Source organism: Lissotriton helveticus, chromosome 5_1, assembly GCF_964261635.1.
Source record: "Lissotriton helveticus chromosome 5_1, aLisHel1.1, whole genome shotgun sequence".
Lineage (NCBI taxonomy): Eukaryota > Metazoa > Chordata > Amphibia > Caudata > Salamandridae > Lissotriton > Lissotriton helveticus.
The window spans coordinates 1,891,104,722-1,891,128,683 of record NC_136065.1 but is presented as its reverse complement, the minus strand read 5'-3'; the positions used below and the strand labels follow the sequence as shown (position 1 = coordinate 1,891,128,683).

Genomic DNA, 23,962 nt, shown 5'->3' with positions numbered 1-23,962 from the left:
GTAATAGTAGTCAGAGGAGACCAGAAATAAGCATTGGAGGAAAAGGTAAAAAGTTGCAAAGAAACAGTACTAATTTCCAACATGTACAGTGTAAATATATGACGGCTTGGATATGTGTTCAAAATATCAAATCACAATACAAGATAAATTCAGAAGGAATAACATTGCATCCCAATACAGTTATTAAGTCATTTCTCACTAATTCTGGATTTACAATCAGACCAATGTCTTGCACCAAATAGTATACCAATTATTTACAAGTCAAAACAAATTTACAATAATGCTCTTCTTCACTTGGAGCCATACAATTAGTATAGTGCATTATTATTCAGTTCAGATTCATGATCGCTAAAGTACAAACATCTAGACTACTGTAACAGTACGAAACGTACGTTGGCTGCTGTTCTGTTGAAAATAATACGAGGACTGTTTCAATGAAGATATAATTGTGACAAGAATCAAGAAAGCAATAAATGGAACACTAATATTGGACTGTTTTGAGTGCTCGATGATTATAGTATCTCGAGGGAGGGTTGGTATTAGCGACAGTGGGGGAGGGTTGGTATTGGCGACAGTGGGGGAGGGTTGTATTAGCGGCAGTGGGGGAGGGTTATAGCGACAGTGGGGGAGGGTTGGTATTAGCGACAGTGCGGGAGGTGGTATTAGTGGCAGTGGGGGAGGGTTGGTATTAGTGGCAGTAGTGGAGGGGGTTGGTATTAGCGGCAGGAGTGGAGGGGGTTGGTATTAGCGGCAGTGGGGGAGGGTTTATAGCGACAGTGGGGAGGGTTGGTATTAGCGACAGTGGGAGAGGGTTGGTATTAGCGACAGTGGGGGAGGGTTGGTATTAGTGGTAGTGGGGGAGGGTTGGTATTAGTGGCAGTAGTGAAGGGGGTTAGGTATTAGTGGCAGTAGTGGAGGAGGTTAGGTATTAGTGGCAGTAGTGGAGGGGGTTGGTATTAGTGGCAGTAGTGGAGGGGGTTGGTATTAGCGGTAGTGGAGGGGTTTGGTATTAGTGGCAGTAGTGGAGGGAGTTGGAATTAGCGGCAGTGGAGGGGGTTTGGTATTAGTGGCAGTAGTGGAGGGGGTTGGTATTAGTGGCAGTAGTGGAGGGGGTTGGTATTAGCGGTAGTGGAGGGGTTTGGTATTAGTGGCAGTAGTGGAGGGAGTTGGAATTAGCGGCAGTGGAGGGGGTTTGGTATTAGCAGTAGTGGAGGGGGTTGGTATTAGTGGCAGTAGTGGAGGGAGTTGGAATTAGCGGCAGTGGAGGGGGTTTGGTATTAGTGGCAGTAGTGGAGGGGGTTGGTATTAGTGGCTGTAGTGGAGGGGGTTGGTATTAGTGGCAGTAGTGGAGGGGGTTGGTATTAGCAGTAGTGGAGGGGGTTGGTATTAGTGGCAGTAGTGGAGGGAGTTGGAATTAGCGGCAGTGGAGGGGGTTTGGTATTAGTGGCAGTAGTGGAGGGGGTTGGTATTAGTGGCTGTAGTGGAGGGGGTTGGTATTAGTGGCAGCAGTGGAGGGGGTTGGTATTAGCGGTAGTGGAGGGGGTTGGTATTAGTGGCAGTAGTGGAGGGAGTTGGAATTAGCGGCAGTGGAGGGGGTTTGGTATTAGTGGCAGTAGTGGAGGGGGTTGGTATTAGTGGCTGTAGTGGAGGGGGTTGGTATTAGTGGCAGCAGTGGAGGGGGTTGGTATTAGCGGTAGTGGAGGGGTTTGGTATTAGTGGCAGTAGTGGAGGGAGTTGGAATTAGCGGCAGTGGAGGGGGTTTGGTATTAGTGGCAGTAGTGGAGGGGGTTGGTATTAGTGGCAGTAGTGGAGGGGGTTGGTATTAGCGGTAGTGGAGGGGTTTGGTATTAGTGGCAGTAGTGGAGGGAGTTGGTATTAGCGGCAGTGGAGGGGTGTTGGTATTAGTGGCAGGAGTGGAGGGGGTTGGTATTAGTGGCAGTGGGAGAGGGTTGGTATTAGTGGTATTCGTGGGAGTAGAGGAGGGTTCCTAGAAAGAGCATATGTGACAGGTTGGTAGAAGCACAGGTAGGGGTCTTTACAAGGACATAACTAGAGGGTTTCGTGAAGAGGGAGTTTAAGCCAAGGTTCTTTGAAGGAGCCTGTGGAGAGGGCTGCTAGACGTGCCGAGGGGAAGCCTGGCAGGTGCACTCTGCTGTGCCCTGATTTCCCAGCTCGCTCCTTTTGTCCAGTGGTTGTGAGCAGCCGAGGCCGCCCTCGGGAGTCCTGTCTCACGGCTGTTACTGTAGAGCAGATAGAGCCAAGAAGTGTGGAAAGAGCGATGCACCATTAGAAGACATGTTGCTGGTGCGCGCTGTCACCACTGTTTATTTATTTATGCGTTTTTATATAGCGCGGACTTTACCCGAAGGTGTCAGAGCGCTTCACAATAGGAACGTTAATGATACATGAGGAGAAAATTACAAGTGAACAAATTACAAAAGCAAACGTTGTTACATGAGGTAAAAGTGACAATTGTGAGCAAACAAAATACAAGAGGTAGCAAACGGTACATTACAGGAGGAAAAAAGTGACGTGTGCAAGTTACAAAGGCGTACAAAGTGTAGGTAGAGGTGTGGCGCCGCGGCCAGGGCGACTGACGCTGGAATCTGGGGATCAGGGTTCGATCCCCGGCTCCGGCGGCAGGTTAGCCCAGCACCATGCGACTCTGGGCAATAGCTTGCTTAATCTTCCCGACGGCCCCCAGCGCCTAGAGACCCTACGGGTGATTGTGCGCTATACAAATGTGGATTATTATAATACTGCAATAAATGGCAGACACTTAAACACAGGAACAAACGTTACGTAGGCAATGGTGGCCCTTGTGCAAGTATCAAAAGCAAGCAAAATGTAGGAGGTAGCAAACAGTGCGTTACAAGAGAGAAGTGACGTGTGCATGTTACAAAAGAGTACCAAACACAGGCAGAAGGATAACACTTCAATAAATATGATCTGCCAGGGGGGTGGAAGTGTTCAGTAGGCCTACTACAGTCATTGTGAGAGGTTATAGAGTGCGCAGTGGTTGCGTTGGCATCAGTGACGCAGTGTTCTTTGGGTGTGGCACTGCCTGCACCCTTTTCTTCCTGGTTTACTCGTCAGCATTCCTCGGCCAGCGAAGGACTCTCGCTTTCCCATGAGCGTGGGATTGGTGTGGGGGCGTCTGGCCTTGGCCCGAGTTCTCGGAGTCGGCCATGCCGTGCTGTGCTGGGATCTGCACCCAGCCCTTGGCGCGCGCAGGAATGTTCCTCTCAAGGCCAGCGCGCGCTCCAGGATTCCCCAGGGTTTCCTCGCGCTTGCATGACGAGGCCGCGTCTCATACTGCAGTCCAGGCGCAGGATTGCAGGGCCAACATTATAATAATTCATTTACCGGAGATAAGGTTGGCCCCCCTTGGGAGATGTGGTGCAGTAACTGAGTGTCTACTGTATCCAGAACATCTGGGCTCCTGCTAATTCCCACTATCTTCAGCAGATCGTTTCCACTCCCTCGGGTGTACATCGCATGTACCTCGGTGGATCTCCCCGTTTTCCACAGTGACCGATTCCCTCATGAACTTGCAGGGCATCACTGCGGTTTTCCCTAATGTCTCCTTTCATGTGCTTTTCTGTTTTTACCTACCGTGCTAGGATCAAATTCGACACTTGTTTGTAACAGAGCGTCGCATCCTTTCAGTTTTCCTCGTCGGTTGCACGGATCATCCCCATGTGGCGCGTGTGTCTTTGGACTTGTATCTTTCACGGCAGCCCCGTAAGGGTCAGATTCATTATGTGAGGTCAGATGTGTTAGCGCGTTAGACTGCAGACGAGAAATACTCTCCCTGTGATCAGCACACCTTGTTCTAGCGTCTATTGAAAGTAGCATTGTGAGCCCAGCACTACTGCAGGCTGCAGTGTCATGCCTTTTTAAAAGGAGCGCTGCCCTGCACAAGCAATGCCTGCAGCTCTGAAGGGAACGCCGCCGCCTTTACCAAAGGCGAACAGGGCTACGTTTTTTGTGGCTGCACCAGATGTTCTGGAAGAGGTCAAATGTCTTAAGTGTTCTCCTGGTTGTACTAAAATAAAGAGGTTATGACTGTGTCATATCCTCTGATAATTTCAGATCGACCAGCACTATGTGTTGGATAGTGCACCAGAAGTCCCGTGTAATGCTTGTCAGTCAGCTGTGGGGCAATAACTTTGAACTTTTTTAGGGATAGCCGAACCTCCTTTGTTAACCGACATCCGTCATACAAAGTTTCCTTACTGGATTGAGCGTGTTCCGTGATCTTGTCCCCGGTACTAGTGTGGCCAGCAGTACTATAAACCTTGGCACCATTTGAGTGATGGGTCGGCTGGAAGCCTGTTGAGCACTACCTAGTAGATGTCTTCTTTTCCATCTTTCTGGTTCAAAGATGCACAGTCCTTCCTGTACTGGGGTGAATATATGACATTGTTCTGCATTCTGTCCATCAACTGTTGTTTTTGCATTTGTCACCCCGAGTGGGATGGGTATGCTCAGACGTGAGTCCCATGCTCTCCACACCACTGGAGTCAAGCTATCCTGGCTAAAGACGGCTGATAGCCAGAAACCGGTCCTAGGATGCTTGATTCCGGTCCAGGAAAGACATGGCTTGGCAGTTCGGGCTGGACTGTTCTCATGAGGCACAGGGTCAAGGCTGATTTGCATATGGCCATGTCTGAACTGGGGTGGTGTGGAGTGCAAAAAAACGATGGATTTAGGCCCAGATCTCTGTACTGGGGTGAATGTATTGACATTGTTCTGCATTCTGTCCATCAACTGTTGTTTTTGCATTTGTCACCCCGAGTGGGATGGGTATGCTCAGACGTGAGTCCCATGCTCTCCACACCACTGGAGTCAAGCTATCCTGGCTGAAGACGGCTGATAGCCAGAAACCGGTCCTAGGATGCTTGATTCCGGTCTAGGAAAGACATGGCTAGGCAGCTCGGGCTGGCCTGTTCCCATGAGGCACAGGGTCAAGGCTGATTTGCATATGGCCATGTCTGAACTGCGGTGGTGTGGAGTGCAAAAAAACAATGGATTTAGGCCCAGATCTCTGTACTGGGGTGAATGTATGACATTGTTCTGCGTTCTGTCCATCAACTGTTGTTTTTGCATTTGTCACCCCGAGTGGGATGGGTATGCTCAGACGTGAGTCCCATGCTCTCCACACCACTGGAGTCAAGCTATCCTGGCTGAAGATGGCTGATAGCCAGAAACCGGTCCTAGGATGCTTGATTCCGGTCCAGGATAGACATGGCTAGGCAGTTTGGGCTGGACTGTTCCCATGAGACACAGGGTCAAGGCTGATTTGCATATGCCATGTCTGAACTGGGGTGGTGTGGAGTGCAAAAAAACGATGAATTTAGGCCCGGATCTCTGCACTGGGGTGAATGTATGACATTGTTCTGCATTCTGTCCATCAACTGTTGTTTTTGCATTTGTCACCCCGAGTGGGATGGGTATGCTCAGACGTGAGTCCCGTGCTTTCCACACCACTGGAGTCAAGCTATCCTGGCTGAAGATGGCTGATAGCCAGAAACCGGTCCTAGGATGCTTGATTCCAGTCCAGGAAAGACATGGCTTGGCAGTTCGGGCTGGACTGTTCCCATGAGGCACAGGGTCAAGGCTGATTTGCATATGGCCATGTCTGAACTGGGGTGGTGTGGAGTGCAAAAAAACGATGGATTTAGGCCCAGATCTCTGTACTGGGGTGCATGTATGACATTGTTCTGCAATCTGTCCATCAACTGTTGTTTTTGCATTTGTCACCCCGAGTGGGATGGGTATGCTCAGACGTGAGTCCCATGCTCTCCACACCACTGGAGTCAAGCTATCCTGGCTGAAGACGGCTGATAGCCAGAAACCGGTCCTAGGATGCTTGATTCCGGTCCAGGAAAGACATGGCTTGGCAGTTCGGGCTGGACTGTTCCCATGAGGCTCAGGGTCAAGGCTGATTTGCATATGCATATTGCATATTGCATATGTCTGAACTGGGGTGGTGTGGAGTGCGAAAAAACGATGGATTTAGGCCCAGATTTCTGTACTGGGGTGAATGTATGACATTGTTCTGATTTCTGTCCATCAACTGTTGTTTTTGCATTTGTCACCCCGAGTGGGATGGGTATGCTCAGACGTGAGTCCCATGCTCTCCACACCACTGGAGTCAAGCTATCCTGGCTGAAGACGGCTGATAGCCAGAAACCGGTCCGAGGATGCTTGATTCCGGTCCAGGAAAGACATGGCTTGGCAGTTCGGGCTGGACTGTTCCCATGAGGCACAGGGTCAAGGCTGATTTGCATATGGCCATGTCTGAACTGGGGTGGTGTGGAGTGCAAAAAAACGATGGATTTAGGCCCAGATCTCTGTACTGGGGTGAATGTATGACATTGTTCTGCCTTCTGTCCATCAACTGTTGTTGTTGCACAGTCCTTCTTAGCCAGTGGTGAGGCCTCCGGTACCTCTGCTGGTGCATTCAAGTAGTCTGGGTCGTTTGCCTCATGTCAGTATGCCAGGAAAACTGGAACTAAGTGCTGTGAACTATTGTTGGTGCTACGACAACTTCTGTGTAGCACCATGAGTGTGACAGAAATTCTAGCCAACTGGTGACTATGTGATCGGTTCGGGTACACGCATTGGTGGAGAGTGCTTTTAGACTCGTGCACTACAAAAAAGGACTGACTGGGAGAGAATGATGATATCCGCATGAGTGATTTTCACCATCGTAATTCCTCACCCTGCATCTTCACCAAGGCAGTTCACTACTGTCAGCATCTGTGCCACATGCTTCTGAGGATTTTTTCTCTGTATGGTCAAAGAAGCAACTGCGATTGCCCATCGTACGATCTAAGCAAGTTGCTCCCTGATTGGCCTCTGGTAGCTTCTGCTTCCACTCAAGGCTTCTTCACCACAAGCATCTCTGGTGCCAGTTGGAGAGCATTGAGTCTGCACGGTCCAGCTCCAATCACATGTATCTCCTTGAGCGAAATGAGCTCCAGAGAAATATCTTTAAGTGCAAAGGTAATTCCTGTCAGCAGATGACCGGTCAACCTGTGTGTGCCCACCCCTTTTATCTCCCCCGGAGTAAGCTTGTGCAGGGGGCCTGTCTGCCAGCTAGATTACCTACCTCGGGCACCCCTCACACCCTCATCATCCCCCCGAGGGCCAGTGCCAGCTTGGCGCGTACACAGCTGTGCGGGGATTGGCCGTAAGGGCTTGTTTGCAGCGAGCGCTCGCACCCCAGAGCCTCACGCTGACTTGCTGCAAACACCTCCTGTAGGTACCCCTAGAGACCGCTGTCCCACCTATCCCAAGTAAAAAGATGCCTCCAATGCACTAGGCGTGCCCTACCAATTATGACCTGACCTTCCACAGGCCAGCATAGTTCACCTACTATCTGGCCTCTCCCCACCCTAAAATGGTCATGTCAAAGTTGCCATTGTATTAACCATGCAAGGATGTTCTCAAGAAATATCTCATGACCAAGGTTAGAGAGATGAGTCCCATCCTGGACAAAGTAACGCTCCCCTTGAATGCGCCCATGTGGCATAACCTGCAATCTTGGCGATCTGAACAATTTACTAATCTGCTTATTAATCCGCTTGATGGCGTGATTGAGGACCCTGACCTACTCACCCCATCTCCATTGCAACCTCGGGATGATGTCGGACCAAGAGATAATTGCCTGTGGGAGTTACTTTGCCAGGAAAGCCCATTTCAGTGTTCCACAGTTCAAACAATTCCCTCCTGCCAATGTGCACCAATTTGTCGCCACCAAGATGCACTACCACTAGACCAGCTGGCGTACACCCGCTCAGTAACCTTGAATCAAGTGTATGCCACTAATGTGCCAACCTTAGCACTACTTGCCCGGCTACCTGGCTGCCCTGATCCTTGATGCCACCTGTAAAATAAACCTGCTTAACCCGCTGCATAAGAATGGCCTATTTCCAACACTTCCGGCACTCCTCTGAATCCGAGGAGTTTGTGCGCAGTCCTAGTGTTAAATGAGCCTTAGAGTGCTTTGTGTAGTGAATAAAGAACCTGAGACGTTCTAAACATCCTTGTCAATGATGCTGGAATTTTTCAAGCAAACAACTGCTCAAGGCTTAGGGTCCATCATACTATGTTGTGTTCCAGGGCTTATTCATTCTCATCCATCATGACAATGACTTAAGACAACAAGCGCACTTCGGGCACCACTATCATATCCCAGCAGAGCAGAGTTGGTAACAAGTTTAACACCTCAACAGCACATCCCAGTCAAGTTGCACTCTCACATCACGCTTAAAGGGCAGTAGACATTGAGCATCATAATCAATCAATCGATCGATGAGAGTACTTGTAAAGCGCGCTACTTGCCCGTGAGGGTCTCAAGGCGCTGAGGGGAGGGGGTGCCGCTACCGCTCAAAGAGCCAGGTCTTGAGGAGTCTTCTGAAGGCAAGTAGGTCTTGGGTCTGCCGTAGGTGGGTAGGGAGGGTGTTACAGGTCTTGGCGGCGAGGTAGGAGAAGGATCTGCCGCCAGAAGTTGTTCGTTGGATGCGGAGGATAGTGGCGAGGGCGAGGCTGGCGGAGCGGAGCTGGCGGGTGGGTTGTAGAAGCTGAGTCTGCTGTTCAGGTAGGCTGGCCCGGCGTTGTGGAGTGCTTTGTGTGCGTGGGTGAGGAGCTTGAAGGTGATCCTCTTGTCGACGGGGAGCCAGTGTAGGTCTCTCAGGTGGGGGTGATGTGGCTGCGGCGGGGGACGTTGACGATCAGTCGGGGGGAGGCGTTTTGGATGCGTTGTAGTCTTCGTAGGTGTTTGGCTGGGATTCCTGCGTAGAGTGCATTTCCGTAGTCCAGTCTGCTGCTGACGAGGGCCTGTGTCACCATTCTTCTTGTTTCGGTCGGGATCCACTTGTAGATCCTGTGGAGCATGCGGAGGGAGAAGGTGTTGACCTGTTAAGACATTGAGAGGGAGGAGTCGAGGATGAATCCTAGGTTGTGTGCATGGTCAGTGGGTGTCGGTGCTGTTCCCAGTGTGGTCCGCCACCAGGAGTCGTCCCAGGCTGAGGGGTTGGGTCCGAGGATGAGTACCTCTGCCTTGTCAGAGTTCAGCTTCAGATGGCTGTTCCTCATCTAGTCGGCAGCGGCCTTCATTCCCTCGTGGAGGTTGGTTTTGGCGGTGTGCGGGTCCTTGGTGAGGGAGAGGATGAGCTGGGTGTTTTCAGCGTAGGAGATGATGTTGAGGTCGTGTTGGCGGGCCACTTGTGTGAAGGGGGCCATGTAGATGTTGAACAGCGTCGGGCTGAGGCCTGGGGGACGCCGCAGATGATGTCGGTGGCCTCGGATCGGAAGGGCGGGAGGCGGATGCTCTGGGTTCTGCCGGAGAGGAAGGACGTGGTCCAGCCAAGGGCCTTCTCTTGGATTCCGGCTTCTAGGAGGCGTATCTTTAGAGTGCGATGGCAGACCGTGTCCAAGGCAGCTGACAGGTCCAGAAGTATGAGGGCTGATGTGTCGCTGTTGTCTAGTTGGCGCCTGATTTCGTCAGTGGCGGCGATGAGGGCTGTCTCAGTGCTGTGGTTTTGTCTGAACCCGGACTGGGACGGGTCCAAGATGTTGTTGTCTTCCAGGTGGTGGGCCAGTTGCATGTTGACGATTTTCTCGATGACCTTCGCCGGGAACGGAAGCAGGGAGATGGGCCGGAAGTTCTTGAGGTCCTTGGGGTCCGCCTTGGGCTTCTTGAGGAGGGCGTTGATTTCGGCGTGTTTCCAGCTTTCCGGGAATGTCGCTGTTTCGAAGGAGATGTTGATGACCTTCCGTAGTTTGGGTGCGATAGCAGCGTCTGCTTTGTTGAATAAGTGGTGTGGGCCCGGGTCTGACGGAGATCCTGAGTGGATTGAGTTCATGATCTTGCGTGTCTCGTCGTCATTGACGTTGGACCAGGAGGTCAGGCGGTTGGCGCTGGTGGTGTTCACAGGGGAGGTGGGGTCTGGTGTAGTCGGGGCGGTCATGGTGTTGAAGCTGTTATGGATGTCAGCGATCTTGCGGTGGAAGAAGATGGCAAGTGAGTTGCACAGTTCTTGTGAGGGCGGTATTTCGTTGGCGCTGGGGTTGGAGAGTTCCTTTACGATGCTGAAGAGCTCTTTGCTGTCATGTGCATTGTTATCCAGGCGGTCTTTGAAGGAGAATCTCTTTGCTAATCTGATGAGGTGGTGATGTCTGCGGGTGGCGTCCTTGTGGGCTGCGTGGTTGTCCGGAGTGCGTTCGTGGAGCCATATCGCATGCGCGTTTAGAGGTCTGCAGCTCGTCGGTGAACCAGGTGGCTCTCTTGCTGGCGTGGTTGTTGGAGGATTTCTTGAGTGGGGCGAGGGTGTTGGCTCAGTCGTCGATCCACTGTATGAGGTTGCAGGCTGCGGTGTCTGGGTTGGTGGGGTCAGTGGGTGGGTTTTGTGCGAGGGTGGTGATCAGCTGGTCTTCGGTGACTTTGCTCCAGCAGCGGCGAGGTAGCTGTTGGGTGCTGTGGTGCGTCGTTGGTTTATTGAAGGTGAAATGGATGAAGCGGTGGTCGGTCCAGTGGAGTTTGGTGGTGTGGTTGAAGGTGACGTGGGTGCCTGTGGAGAAGACTGGGTCCAGCGTGTTGCCAGCGGCGTGGGTGGGTGCGGTGATGAGTTGTCTGAGGCTGAGGTTGGCGAGGTTGTCAATCAGGGTGGCGGAGTTGGTGTCGTTGTTGTTCTCGAGGTGGAAATTCAGGTCCCCGAGGAGGATGTAGTCCGTGGAGGCGAGTGCGTGGGTGCTGGCGAGGTTGGCGATGGAGTCGCTGAATTGAGATCGGGGGCTCTGTAGATGAGTGTTCCTCTGAGCGTGGTGTTGGAGTCGGTGTGGATCCGGAAGTGCAGGTGTTCGGCGGTGTTGAGGGTGGCGTCTGCGTGGTTGGCGACCTTGAGGGTGGACTTGTGGACGATGGCTAGTCCTCCTCCGATTCCGTTGGCGCGATCCCTGCGGGTGATCTTGTAGACGTCCGGAATGGCTATGGCGATGTCTGGCGCCGAGGAGTCGTTCCACCAGGTCTCGGTCAGGAAGACCACGTCTGAGGCAGAGGTGTCGAGCAGATCCCAGAGCTCGATGGCGTGTTGCGTGCGGAGCGGGTGTTGAGGAGTATGCAGCGGAGGTGGTTGGGTCCAGTCCTTGGAGGTTTGGTGGCTCTGTCGCAGGTGAAGCTGCAGGTGTGGCAGGAGAAAGGTCCGTGAGTCCGTTTCGGGCGGCTTGGAAGCAGGTGTGGTTTCGGCGGGCGTAGAGTGCGTAGAGGGTGCTGGCGTCGTAGCAGAGTCTGGTGTTGTGGCGTTCGCGGGGTCCAGGGGTTCTGGCGCTGGGCACGGTCCAGGCGCAGACGGGCTTGCCTTTGGCGCGGCGCGGCCTCCATAAGAGGGGGATAGGGAGGGGGAGTAGCTGGGAGGCGGGAGCGGGATGGCAAATGGGGAGCAGGGGGGCGGGGCCGCAGCGATGCAGCGGCGGGAAGGAACGAGAAACGGCTGGAAAAAAGGCGGGCGGCAGGGAGCAGGTACGAGGCAGCTGGCGGCCCTGTGGTGGTGTGGGGAGCGACCTGCCTGCGAGCAGGGTCAGAGGTCGCTCCTACGCCACTGCGCGGCCTCCTTACGAGGGGGAGAGGGAGGGAGGGAGGAGCAGCTGGGAGGCGGGGTGGCCAATGGGGAGCAGGGGGGCAGGGACGCAGCGGCGGGAAGGAGCGGGAAACGGCGGGAAAACAGGCGGGCGGCAGGGAGCAGGTACGAGGCAGCTGGCGGCCGTGTGGTGGCGTGGGGAGCGACCTGCCTGCGAGCAGGGTCAGAGGGTCATCATATGTAGAACACGGCTCCAGGCCATCCAGTTAGTGAAGTATTTGACACCTCAACAGCACATCTGGATTGAGCTAATCACACATCACCCTGCAACAGTGCAGACTGGACACAGCTCGTGGTGCCAGCATGCACACAGCTTGGCTCCAAGCCACATAATTGGCTAAGCAGTTGTAATCTCAATGATTCATTCATGCTAATTATTCTGACACCTCAATGTCCTCCCACCAGTCAACACATCAACCACCTTCAAGCAGTTAACTTGAACCTCACATCAAAGTCACAGAAGGGAATGTTACCCCGAAACATAACAAGTGCATAAAGCCAAGCAAAGGAAAGCTAGAACCGGAGGGGTTGCTATGCAGGAGCAGCAGTGAAGCCCCATGTGGTCACCACTGTTCTGTCCAGCCCAGTCACACGGCGATCACAGCTCCAAGAAGCGAGACTTGGCTCGGAGGCCAGAGTTAAGATAAGGTCATTTTTGGGGGCTCGTGGACCGTGTGACAGTTTTATCATCCTCTCACTTACAAAGCTCTTAGATCCACAGCTTCACGGTATAACCCCTCACACACGATTTATTTTATAGGTATTTATGCAGCGCTTTCTACACTCCATGTGAGGCCTGAAGCACATATCAAACGTTTCTGCTAAACTTTCTTCCTCGTGAAATTTCCAGACCTGGGGCTCTTCATAAAAACACATTCTAAGGTTTTTCTTTCTCCTTCCTCGTGTGGCTGGACGCTTAGGAATTATTCCTATAACTTTTTAATTGACTCGATATTTATATAATGAAACTGAGGGCGGACATTTGCAAATGAATCATCTCTGACCCGTGAGTCAGACTGTTTACCCGACTCCTGCGAGCGCGGTGCCCCCGAGAGCCCGTGGCACTAGGAGTGGAAAAGTTCTCTCACCGGGCACTGAACCCCGCCGCTTGTGCCCCCCGGTGTTTATCTTATTTTCTTCCATATTTGGTAGGGCGCCGCGAGGTACGCCCAGTTCTCGTGGGCGCCGCCTTCTTCTTACTTTCAGTTTACAGAAAGGATTAGAGTCACGAGAGAAAGTCGGAGTTGCAAATTGCGAGGAAATGTAATATAAATGCCGCAAAGGGGCGGTGCTTGTGGGCGCAGCAGGGAAATGTGGTGCCCCCAGGAATGGTGGAAAAAAGAACTCCTGGGTCATTCCAATCTGCCCATACCTCTGTGCGTGGTAGCACATCTGTTCAAGGCACACGTTAGCATTGGGCGCGGGTGAACCGAGCCCCCCACCAATTTTAGAGACGGAGTTTAATGTATATATTTACCACCTGCCCTGAGCAGGTAGTAAATGTGTGCAAAGTGGGTGGGGCATGGAGAGGGTGGAACAGAGTTTGGAGGGTGGCTGATGGAAGGGGAGGATGTTGATGGGGAAGAAGCGAGCATTATATGCTGCCTCATACTAGGTAGGCCAAGGACCCGGGCTGAGATTCCCTGCAGCACATTCACAAATCGATTTTAGTAAACTTGTGTCCAGAAAGTCAAGGTGCAAGAATAGCAGGTCACTTATGACTTGATCAGAATTTCTTCTCAATGTGTCACTCAAACATTGCAGGCCCTCGTCCCAGCTCTCGGTTCATTTTACAACGAGTCTCACATTCCCATTAATATTGAGGTAGTCGGTTTGCGCCGTGTTGCAAAAAGTCTGTTTGCTTTGTTAGGACTGTGCGAATCACTCGCACTATGCTGGAGACTGTCACTGCACACTCCAAAGATTTGTAGTACACCCAGTCTTTTCTGCATCACACATTATCTTTTGCCCGTAAATCGACTTTATTGTTTACAAATGATATTAGAACTGTACACATAGTACATATGGTTTGCCAACATTTCCACTCATACTTTTTATGAATAAGAGTGTGCTTCTTTTGTGATTGGATTGGACATAATTTGTCATCTTCTATGCTCAAAAAACCATCTAACGGACAATAAAAAGGTTAACTAAAAAAAAAGACAATATGTTGCATCGACACAAGAGCTAATGCCTACGAAAGACCTGCTTTCATTCTCCACGTCAGACTTTCTAAAGGCTCTTTGACATTAACATCAGTTAAGACTGTATTATTTTAATTCCAGTTTCTTTTTCTTAACACAATCAGACTATACAAGTGTTGCTCATACATTTTCTGAAATCGTCCTTAATATGTTAATCAACAAATAAAGAGTGTTGTTCGAAGGTACAATGGCGAAAATAAATCATAAACCTTCTTTATCTAGCAAAGAGCTTCAACTAAACCATACATCATCCGTAAATATTATATTCTATCAGAATATTGTTAGGTACCATGGTATTAACTACCTGGTTTGCCATTCCCTTCACTTTTTCTACATAAGTCTTTTCAAGAGTATCACCCGTTCCTTTCTTGAAATCTCAATTCTTAACAATGTTGGCCTTAAACTAATACTTATCACTGGACGCTTAACATCAATTCCCCTTGATAATTCCATTTTGACTCTCGTTTCTGTACTTTAATGTAGTAATTTCAAATCTTTTCTTGACACTTACAGGCATATTGTTTTTTTTACTTGACAGGGTTGAATTCCAGAACAAATTCTACAGTGGAACTGGGTTCAAGTTCCTCCCTTTCTCCTTCGACACCATCCGAGAGGGGAAGTTTGATGACTAGAGAGCCCCAAGGCCGACTCTTCAGCTGCTGGTTTTGTGTGATCGTGGTGTGACCCACTCCTGCAGTTCTGTGGCTACCTCCCTGACATTCTGTGTTTGTGTATTTATGTGGTGAAGTAGGAAACAGGATAAAGCTGCTGCGCCCGCCTCACCCAGACCACTGTAGCAGACACCCCAGCTCACACTACTGGAGGGCAATGTTGGAAGAAAAGATTGGAAGGAATAAAGACACGTTTGATTTTCTTTTTTTCTCATCAATGCTTCTTCACCAGCGTTTTCTATTGGACATGTGACCTTTCTTTCAACAATGAAGTCAGAAATGTCGTGTTTTAACGTTAAATCGTGATTTCTGGACATCTTAATATCTTAACACCTTAATCACGTACCGCGTGGTACCCATGTCGCCATGGATCTTGAACCCTACATTTCCTTTTGTGCTGCGCATACAGAGAGCCTTGTAGCACCACCTACAGTATGTGTGTAAATGTAGGTACAGTAGAAAGAACCTTGTGAATGTAATATAAATTATTTTGTGTTTGAAATATATCTATATGAATATTATCTCTTTGCTGCTGTCTGCTTGGATATTTGGATGGTCTGATCATGGTTGCTACATAAGTGTTGCACTCTGCTGCGTACTGCAAAAAGGCTGCGATACATCTTCATTCAAGATTCTGTCCATGGAAACCTCAAGCTACCCCAGTCAGAAGAACTGTGGGAAAGAAATCTGGCATTTGTTTTAACCACCCATGTATTTCCTGATGCAGTCCCATTTGTTTTTTCCTCCATCATGCCTTCCATCAGATAACTCGAGGCAGTGGGTCTAAGGTGGTCAGGGGATTTCAGAAACTGTTTCTACCAAGAGGTGGCACTTACTACCACTACAGCCACATATTGTTTCGGTAGTTGTACACTATATCAGTTGTTGTAGCTTCAACGTGTTCAAAGTTCATTCAACGTGATCGAAACGTGATGTCAATAAATACAGCAAAGAATGGTCTTGATCTGTCTCTGTTAAGATTCTTCCACATCCCTTAACTTACCTAGCTGTATCTTGTTTGCATGCCCTCTGCATATCCATCCACCATCTCCCTGTGAAGATGTTATTTATTTTCTTCTGCTTTTTCTCTCTCCCTCTTTCTCTCCCCCTCTTTCTCTTTCTCTCTTTCTCTCTCTCTCTCTCTCTCTCTCTCTCTCTCTATATATATATATATACATACACACACATAGATATTTTTTTTCCAGTCAACAAAATAATTATTTTCGGAACCCTAATCTCTCATGCTAAAACACTGCCATCGCGGAACAAGTTAACTAAAAATACAACAATTTCCTTAAACTAGAAGAAGATTTGTGTTAGAAAAATTAACAGCACTATTATGAAGCTATGAACGTTATTGTATTCAGTTTGTGAATTTTTGATCTTCACCGTCCTATTACAATTTATTACCACACTTGTTACAGAGCAGGTGCATTTCAGAGTTACATACAGGCATAGCAAAGGCTCAATAAAGTGTAACAGTCAGCTAAATAAATCCTAATTTTGTGTGCCTGTTTCTCATACTTCTCCCGCATCACACTGTCTCATGCAAAACAGCAAAACACTTGCCTCATAGGTTCACAACATATATAATACTCTGAACCACATGCCCCCCCCCCTCACAGAGTTGTTTGCTACTCGTCTGGCAATGTGCTTAGCACTCAAAATTTGATAAGAAGCGCTATATAAATGATACAATCCAATTTTGTACGCTTGTGCAGTAGTATACTCTCACACACATATTTAATTATCACAACAGTAAAGTTGTTTCTGATACACTACTACCTGCAGATTCCTCACCTGTAGAACAACCCTGGGCATCAGACTGGATCCGTAAGCTTCAAACGAATGATGTCGCCAGTAGAGGGCACTGGACTCTGTAAGCACCGGAAGTGACGTCTGGTGACACCACCTTGGCATATCAACACCAGTTCTCTTTTTTACGTGCTTTCAACGTGGATCTGGACCTTCAATTCTCTGAAGACATTTTCTTCAAATATTTCTTCAGATGTAGTAAGTACCCTGTCTCCTCCTAAAAAATATGGATTTACACTATGTAGGGAGTGTGAGGGACAGATGTCCACAACGGACCTATTCAAGAGGCTGACCCTACCTCAAGTTCTACTGCCATTTCAGCTTGGTAACTGGATGGTGTCACTGACTCTGCAGGATGCGTATTGGCAAATCCTGATTCTGCTGTTGCAAATTTTGCTGGGGTTTATACCTTTTGGTATGGCATCATCACCTTGATTCTTCACAAAGGTGATGGTGGTGGTTGTGGCCCATCTTATACTATCAGGTATCCCTGTTTTCGCATAACTGGACAACTGGCTCTTCAAATCCAGCTCAAGGGCTTGGTTTCGTGCCATTTGCAGTCCTCACCATCTTTACTGTTCAACCTGGGCTTTTTGATCAACAAACACAAATCTCACCTGTGGCCCTCCCAACAACTCCAGTTCATAGGGTCAGTACTGGACACCACCATTCTCTGAGCTTTCCCTCCGTCATAAAAGATACAGGACATTCAGGAGATGGTTCCATCTTTCCAGCAAGTGTGAGAATCCTCATTCTGAGAGTCCTGAGATTCCTTGGTCTGCTAGCTTCCTGCATCCTCCTAGGACTACACCGTGATGTCCTGCATTAGTGGCTCTGCAGGCAGTACGGTAGTGACAGATGCCTCCACCCTAGTGTGGGGAGCCCATCTGAAAGATATTGAGATCAGGAGCCTCTGGTATCCGGAAGAGCAGGTACTTCACATCAACCTGCTGGACCTGCAGGAGATTCGGTTGACACTCAAGCCTTTCCTAACCTCCATTGTGGTACAGTCCATCCAGGTCTTGACTGACAACAAAACTGCAATATGGTACTTGAACAAGCAAGGAGAAGTATGGCCTTGTCTCATTTGTCTTGAAGCATTGAGACTGTGTTCTTGGGCACACCGCCAAGGGATCTGGCTCACCGCCAGTCACCTAGCAGGGTCTCTGAATGTCCAAGCCGACAGCTTGAGCCAGCTTTATCTTGGCGATCACGAGTGACGCCTTGTACCGGGTGCTGTGTGGCCTCAGTGGCATCACCTGACAACACTTCCACTGCTGACTGAGTCCAGCGCCTTCTACCTTTGACATTGTTGCTTTCAAGTTTTCGAATCCAGTCTGACACCTGGGGTTAATCTACAGTTGAGGAACCTGAAGGTAGATAGAGTGTCCACCGCAGGTAAGTAACTTTTTACTTTCTGCAGATAGCTTTGCCTTTCAGCATGGTGTAAAAAGTTCAATCGGGTCGGGGACAATCGATATTTGCCCGGCGGTATTGCCTCTGTGACCCTCTAGTTATTTAAATCAATGAAGAGGCAGGCGCTGGAGACTGGAAAGCAGGAAACAAGGTTTTTTTTATTCTCTCCGGAGGAGAACACAACGAAACGGACAGAAGGTATCGTTCTGAGGTGCTCTAACTGTATTTCTGAGGCCTGGCCTCTTATACCCACATTTATGACTTTATTGTAGATTACACATACATGTTAAAGCTTTGATGTATGGAAAAGACATTCTCGGAACTCCCCTTTGGGCCCGTTCCCACACACATTTACAGTTGAAGTCCCCACCCTAGTCACAACAGGTGATGAGCATCGCGCAGCTGGATAATCCGCCGATTCACGGAATGTGGGGAGTTTGATCGGATCTCATGGGGTGGGGGCTTTGATCAACCCGGGGATTCTTTGATGGGGGAAGCTTTCTATTGTACGGGGAGGGGCAAGGATGGTATCGACAGAGCTGGGTGTCGGCTTGGGAACGGGGAGGACAAAACGGGCACACGGGGAAAAAGGGGGTTTGCATCTAAGGGCCGGAGATCATGAAAGGAAAGCAGGGAGGTGTTGCGCTGGGAACAGGATGAGGGCCGGGGGCAGAGCAGCGCCGAAGAGGGGTTTATGACTCAAGGCAGGTGCAAGCAGGGGGTGGTCAGCGTGCAGGCTTAGTGAAGGCAAAGGGCTATGTCAGGGGCCAGCGGCATGCAAAAGGGTTTGTTCTGATCGGGGCATCTTAAAATGGCGGGCGCGCACGACAAAAGTGTGGCATCAGGGGAAGAGGCAAGATGGCGCAGATAATGTTCACCAAAACGCACTAATTTTCCACAGTCCTCCCTTTAACATATTCAAGACATCTTGCTGGTTCATTTTCTACTCGGGTCTATTGTGGTGGGCATGAGAAGGAAAACGGTAGGAACCCTAGGTGGAAAGAGTTGTAAACAATACATTTTAACATTTCTAGTTTTCAGGAGGCGGGTCTATTTGATAAACTTTGATAAACTTGTTCAGCAGGAAAGTCATAGGAATGTAATACAAAAAACGGTTCTGTAGCGAGCAGCAAGTACATATCATAACGTGAACTGGCAGGTTATTACATATTTCAGATTTGGATTGGAGCAGGATCAATACAATGGCGGCTGGGAGAGAAATGAGGCATAGCAAAAACGGTGATTGTGGATGTCAAATGTTCGAAGTTTTACGAGTTCTCATTGTTCTTTGTGGTCTTTCGTTGGCACTGTTGAGCACCGGCGGTGGAGCTACGAGTCCAGCTCTGTTCTAAGTTCTGCGTTGCAGGGCACGACCCTTTCCTCGCGTTTCTGGTCGGTAAGGTCCTTTTCGCCCTGTGTCCTTTGAGGTGATTGTCAGAAAGTTCCGATGGAAGAAGAGCGTTCAAAACAGTCCATAGGGTAGGTCAGAGGAAAAAGGGGGATGGAGCAAGGCCAAATTGGGAACAAACTAGGGGAACGAGAGACTTCAAATAGGCGGGCGTGTGACGGAATTCAGAGAGCGGGGACTTGTCGACAGGCACTGGACGTCGAGCAGGGGCATCAGGTCGACCCTTTCTTTTCATGCTGTCGAAAACAGTGCCTCGTCCTGCAGCTCTTTTCGGTCGTGGTCTCGCCTTGGCTAATGTCGCAGGTGTTCCTTAGTCTGCAGTCGGGCCTCGTGCTCCCACATCCGGTCCTTCTCTCCTCCAACAGCAGTACCCTTAAACAAGTTTGAAAAGACAGTCTTTAGAAAATTTGCAGATGAAGATAATCAAAAAGTCTATTTCTCTCCCAGCTCCAGGCAAAGAATGAAAATGTCCGTTATATTTAATGTTCACAACTGGCATATGAATGACCGGTGGCGGACCTGTTGGATTTACTATGACTTTCCTTCATAATTATTTATTACAGGCATGACAGTTCATCTGATGGTAACCCACCTTCGGGAGACAAATCTGGCAAAGATATGCCGTTCTCTAGAGTTTTATATTTACAAAAGGGTACAGTGAGTCGTCAACATGGTACTACACAGGTATTTTGCTGAGAGACGAACATGGCTAAACATTTCCTTTCTATCGGTGCATCCTGCTTTTCAACTACTGCGGGGTTCATTTTGATGATTTCTTTACCTTGGTCTAGTCTGTTAACCTTGTAAAACATCATTCTGGGTCCTACGTAACCTTTTACAGCCCGGTTACTTAACTAGGAAGGACAGGGGTTTTATGGGAAACAACCAGGGACATAGACAGGGGAGGTAACGGGGGTGGTCACTTTTCCGGTTTGGGTATTGCGACAATTCGGGGAGGGGAGGGTCGCGTATTCTGAGGTCCTTGTTTTATACTATAGGAGCCGTTGACATGTAGTTCCCTTATTTCGGGTCAGATTAGGGAACCTCTGTCGTCTTACCTGTCCTTTCCCTTACGGCCCAACCTGGGTTCATTGACTTCTAGCGGAAAAGGAGAGGTAATGACGCGGCCTCAGGGTGATTGTATTAAAGACGAGCGTTTGTGCAAATACTGACGGTATTTGAAGCCAATTAGGTGGTGTGCTAGGGGTGGCAATCTGCCAATTTCGGGGCTAACCACTCGGAAGAGTGGTAGTGAAAAAAATAGAGAGAGAGAGAGAGAGAGAGTGAGAGAGAGAGAGAGAGAGAGAGAGAGAGAGAGAGAGAGAGAGAGAGAGAGAGAGAGAGTGCAACGGCAGGCTAAATAGTACACGTGCAACAGAGAGGGTGGCAGTGTATTCAAGAAAGGCTATTTAGGGCATTACACAGTAAAGGGTATTCACGAGTCCGCGTTAGAATCTTGTAATCATGCAGTTTGAGCATTAGACAGGGTAGAGGGGACGTGCTTTGAGAAAAGGAAAGAAGGAAAGAAGGAGGTACCATTTTGTCGCACTTTCTCGCATTCTCGGTCCTTTGACCAGTTGGGTCAACGCCTCAGTCACACACACACACATTCCCTCACAGTTTCGCATCATACGTGACATGGGTTCATTCGTCCGGTCTGGTTTAAGGGTGATCACTTTCTATCAAGTTGTGCTAATTTTCCGGGTCTGTTCGATACGTGAGTAGTTTGCAGGCGTGCTTAGACACCACCCTGCGGCGCTAGTCCGTTTCGTGTATTTAGACATGGCAAGGTCTCAGATCTTCGCCACACCTTGGCTGTAATCTCTGATGTAACCTGCAGAGGGAGGAAAAAAGGGGGGGGGGGTGGGGGAGACAGCATTCGCGCGCATTCAAATACATGGATTCATAAGTCCTTTACTTACCTCTTACTCGTCTTTCCTCCTTGGGGCAGGGTCCCCGGGGATATGGTTTCCGGAGTCGAGGGGGGGTAGTGTGTTCATGTAGGGCGTGTGCGGGGAAACATAAAAAGGAAACCAGAGGTGCCTAGTGCGAGGTATCTAGTCAAAGGATATATCTCACTATCGGGATCCTTAAACCTCTTTCAACGCCGTGGCGTTCTAAAGTTCTTCGGTTCTTGGGTCCCTGCTACTTTGGAACGTTGTACTTTATAATATTTACATTATTTCATTTCACCCTCCTTTTACATTCCCTCATTTACACCATTCGTTTTACCCATCCTTGGAAGTCAAGGTCTTCCTCTACGCGAGAGTTCATGAGTCAGTCGCGTACTTTTGAAGGCGGGGTGTCGTGTTGTCGATCCGATCCGTCCTCCAGGGCTGGGCAACCATCTTCTTTTAACCTTAAAGAGAGAGCAGAGTAGGGTGCACAGAAAAGAACTTTCCCACCCATCCCATATTGTTTTAAAATAAAGCATGCAATACCCGTCCATAGTTTCAAAGACTTTATTTTGCAAAATCATTTCAGCATATGGATTATGAGGGTGCGGTCGTATTTGGTCGGTCGTGGCAATGGCTAAAGTGCGTACAGTGGGGGGTGTCGTTTGCAACAATAAAAACATCGGAAAGTTTTACTCATTCATTTGTAAGAGACTAAAACGTCTATTAATTGGCTGGGGGTTCGGGGGCATATATTTTCATAATTTAGAAGCATAATCATAACAGTTGTAATCAGATTTCCTATATGCATACCGTACGTGTGCGTCGTAAATGGGGTTTACATCAGTTATAAAAATATAATACATTGTACATTTGTAATCAACATTTGTAACGGGGATCCTTTCGTACTGTTCGTCGAGTGAGTTCTCCTTGTCTTTTCTAGCCAAGTGTACAAAGGATCATATAAAATCTCAGAACATCAAGTTTATATTAGTGCGAAGGAACACCACGAGGTGTTCGTAAGTTCCGATTGATACCAGCGCCATTTTGGGCGGGGCCGGCTCAGTCCGGAAGCAGCATCAGGGGGAAATGTTTCCCATTACTGGCAGTTTGGACCAGAGTCCTTTTCGGCAGTTCTAGAATTCATGCTAACAGAAGGAGTGGCAATGTCATGTTTGTTTCGTTGGCGATCAAGGCAGCCGTCCCTTACCGGAAACCTGCAAAGGCCGAAGGTTCCGCCGGGGACCTTTGTATGATCTTCAAGGCTGCGGAGATGCTGTCGGAGATGGGGGCTCGTGCTCCATGGGACAAATGTTCGAGTTATACGGCTGGCCAAAGTTACTCTAGTGGCCGGGGCCCGCCTTCCAGCGGATCCAGACGCCATTTTGAGGCCCTACAGGGGCCACTCTCGTCGAGTTTGCAAGAATGGAAGAGATCCTTCGGAGTGAAAGGAAGAGGTCCCTGTTTTGTGTAAGCGGGACGTTCAGCTGGGGTGCAGCTGTGATGCCCCCACCTGGGGGGGCGAGGGAGACTCGTTCACATCGTCTCCTTCTCCCTGTGCACTTCATGCCGCTGCTTTTCATCGCCCCGCATGAAGGCCTCTCCACATCCGGTGTTCCCCAAGTGCCACCATTGTACGTTCGGTGCTACGCAAATACTGGGGTGCCACCATTGTACGTTCGGTGCTGCGCAAGTACTGGGGTGCCACCATGGTGTGTCCGGTGCTGTGGAAGTATGGGCACCATCGCCTGACTGGGGGTGTTCGGCGTCGGGCTGGGGGCTGGGAAACCTCCTACCGGTGGAGGTGGGAGAGGCTCGTCCGCGTCGCCTCTCCCTCCCAGCCCAACTTGGACAAATTGTTGTGGAGGTACGTGCAGGACATCCCGCCGTCCAGGACTGCTGCGGCTGTGACGGAAGAGAAAAGGAAGAGGTGCCTCGTTCTCCTCTTGACATGTGGCGGGACTACCTTAGTCTTTCCAGGCCCGTTGCGGCCGGCCAAGGAGACATGTGGCGGGACTACCTGCAAATGCCCAGGCTGCGGGCTCCTGCCTCTCCTCCGGCTCCCCCATACGTTAAGATTTCCTGACCAAGAGTTGGCGGCGGGGCTCGCCTTATATGGGTTGCCGTTGGTTGGGCGTAGCCGTAACCCTGCCCTACTTTGGAAGGTTCCAGAATGGGGGGGGGCGAATGTTCTGTTTGGCTTTCATTTTCTACAGTTTATCGTTATTATTCCTTGTTTGTTGTGTTAAATTAAAAGTTCAAGTTTATTAATGGTCTACGGATTTTGTTTTACCATTTCTTTCTTTCCAGGTTGCTTTTATGCTAAGTTTCTGCTAACAGAGGTCGAGTAACACGGAAACACGTGTAGAGGGATGACGCAGATTTTTACATTACATACACACGAACTCAGACGGGGGACAGTACAAGTACGACATACAAAGACCCAAGACAAATATAAAAACAGTTATTGGTCATAATTATCTCTTTCCGTCTGTGAATTTTAAACGAGGCTGGGTTCCCGTCTTGACATTGCCCGACCTAGGAGAACTTGAGCATGCCGCTGAGATTTTCCTGGCGAAATCTGTGCCATCGGGCATAATCAAACGTGGTGGTTCTGTCTGGTCTGTCTATGTAAGTCGGGTTCTTCTCTGTCTCGCGCCTTTTCTCGTACTGTCGGTCTGTCGTTCTTGTCGGCCCTTTGCCTTTACTCACGCTCAGTAGAGTCGGGCATTGGGCTTTCCAGTGTCCGACATACCTACAAAAAGCGCATTGGTCTGACCCTAAGTCTGGTCGTCCTTTGCATAGTGTCGGGGGATAAGTTGTGGGTAGCGGTGTCCTGGGGTTGTCCTGTCGGTATATTTCCCTACTTGGTTTATCCTCGTCTTTTCTCTGTCGTTTCGTAGCC

General features: G+C 49.5%; 1 protein-coding gene across 7 annotated transcripts in view; it reads left to right on the top strand.

Moving 5' to 3' along the window:
• The window catches only part of ATP6V0A1 (ATPase H+ transporting V0 subunit a1), a 290,761-nt gene extending 275,279 nt beyond the window's left edge, over positions 1–15,482 (top strand). For 5 of the 7 annotated variants that reach the window (XM_078645386.1, XM_078645383.1, XM_078645384.1 and 2 more), the window contains one exon: positions 14,391–14,630. In XM_078645386.1, the coding sequence (XP_078501512.1) occupies positions 14,391–14,484 (94 nt within the window). In that variant the 3' untranslated portion in view covers positions 14,485–14,630. Of the gene's footprint in view, positions 1–14,390 lie in introns of all 7 variants that reach the window. The other 2 variants (XM_078645385.1, XM_078645387.1) reach the window with 1 other exon arrangement.
• Positions 15,483–23,962: the final 8,480 nt, after the last annotated feature.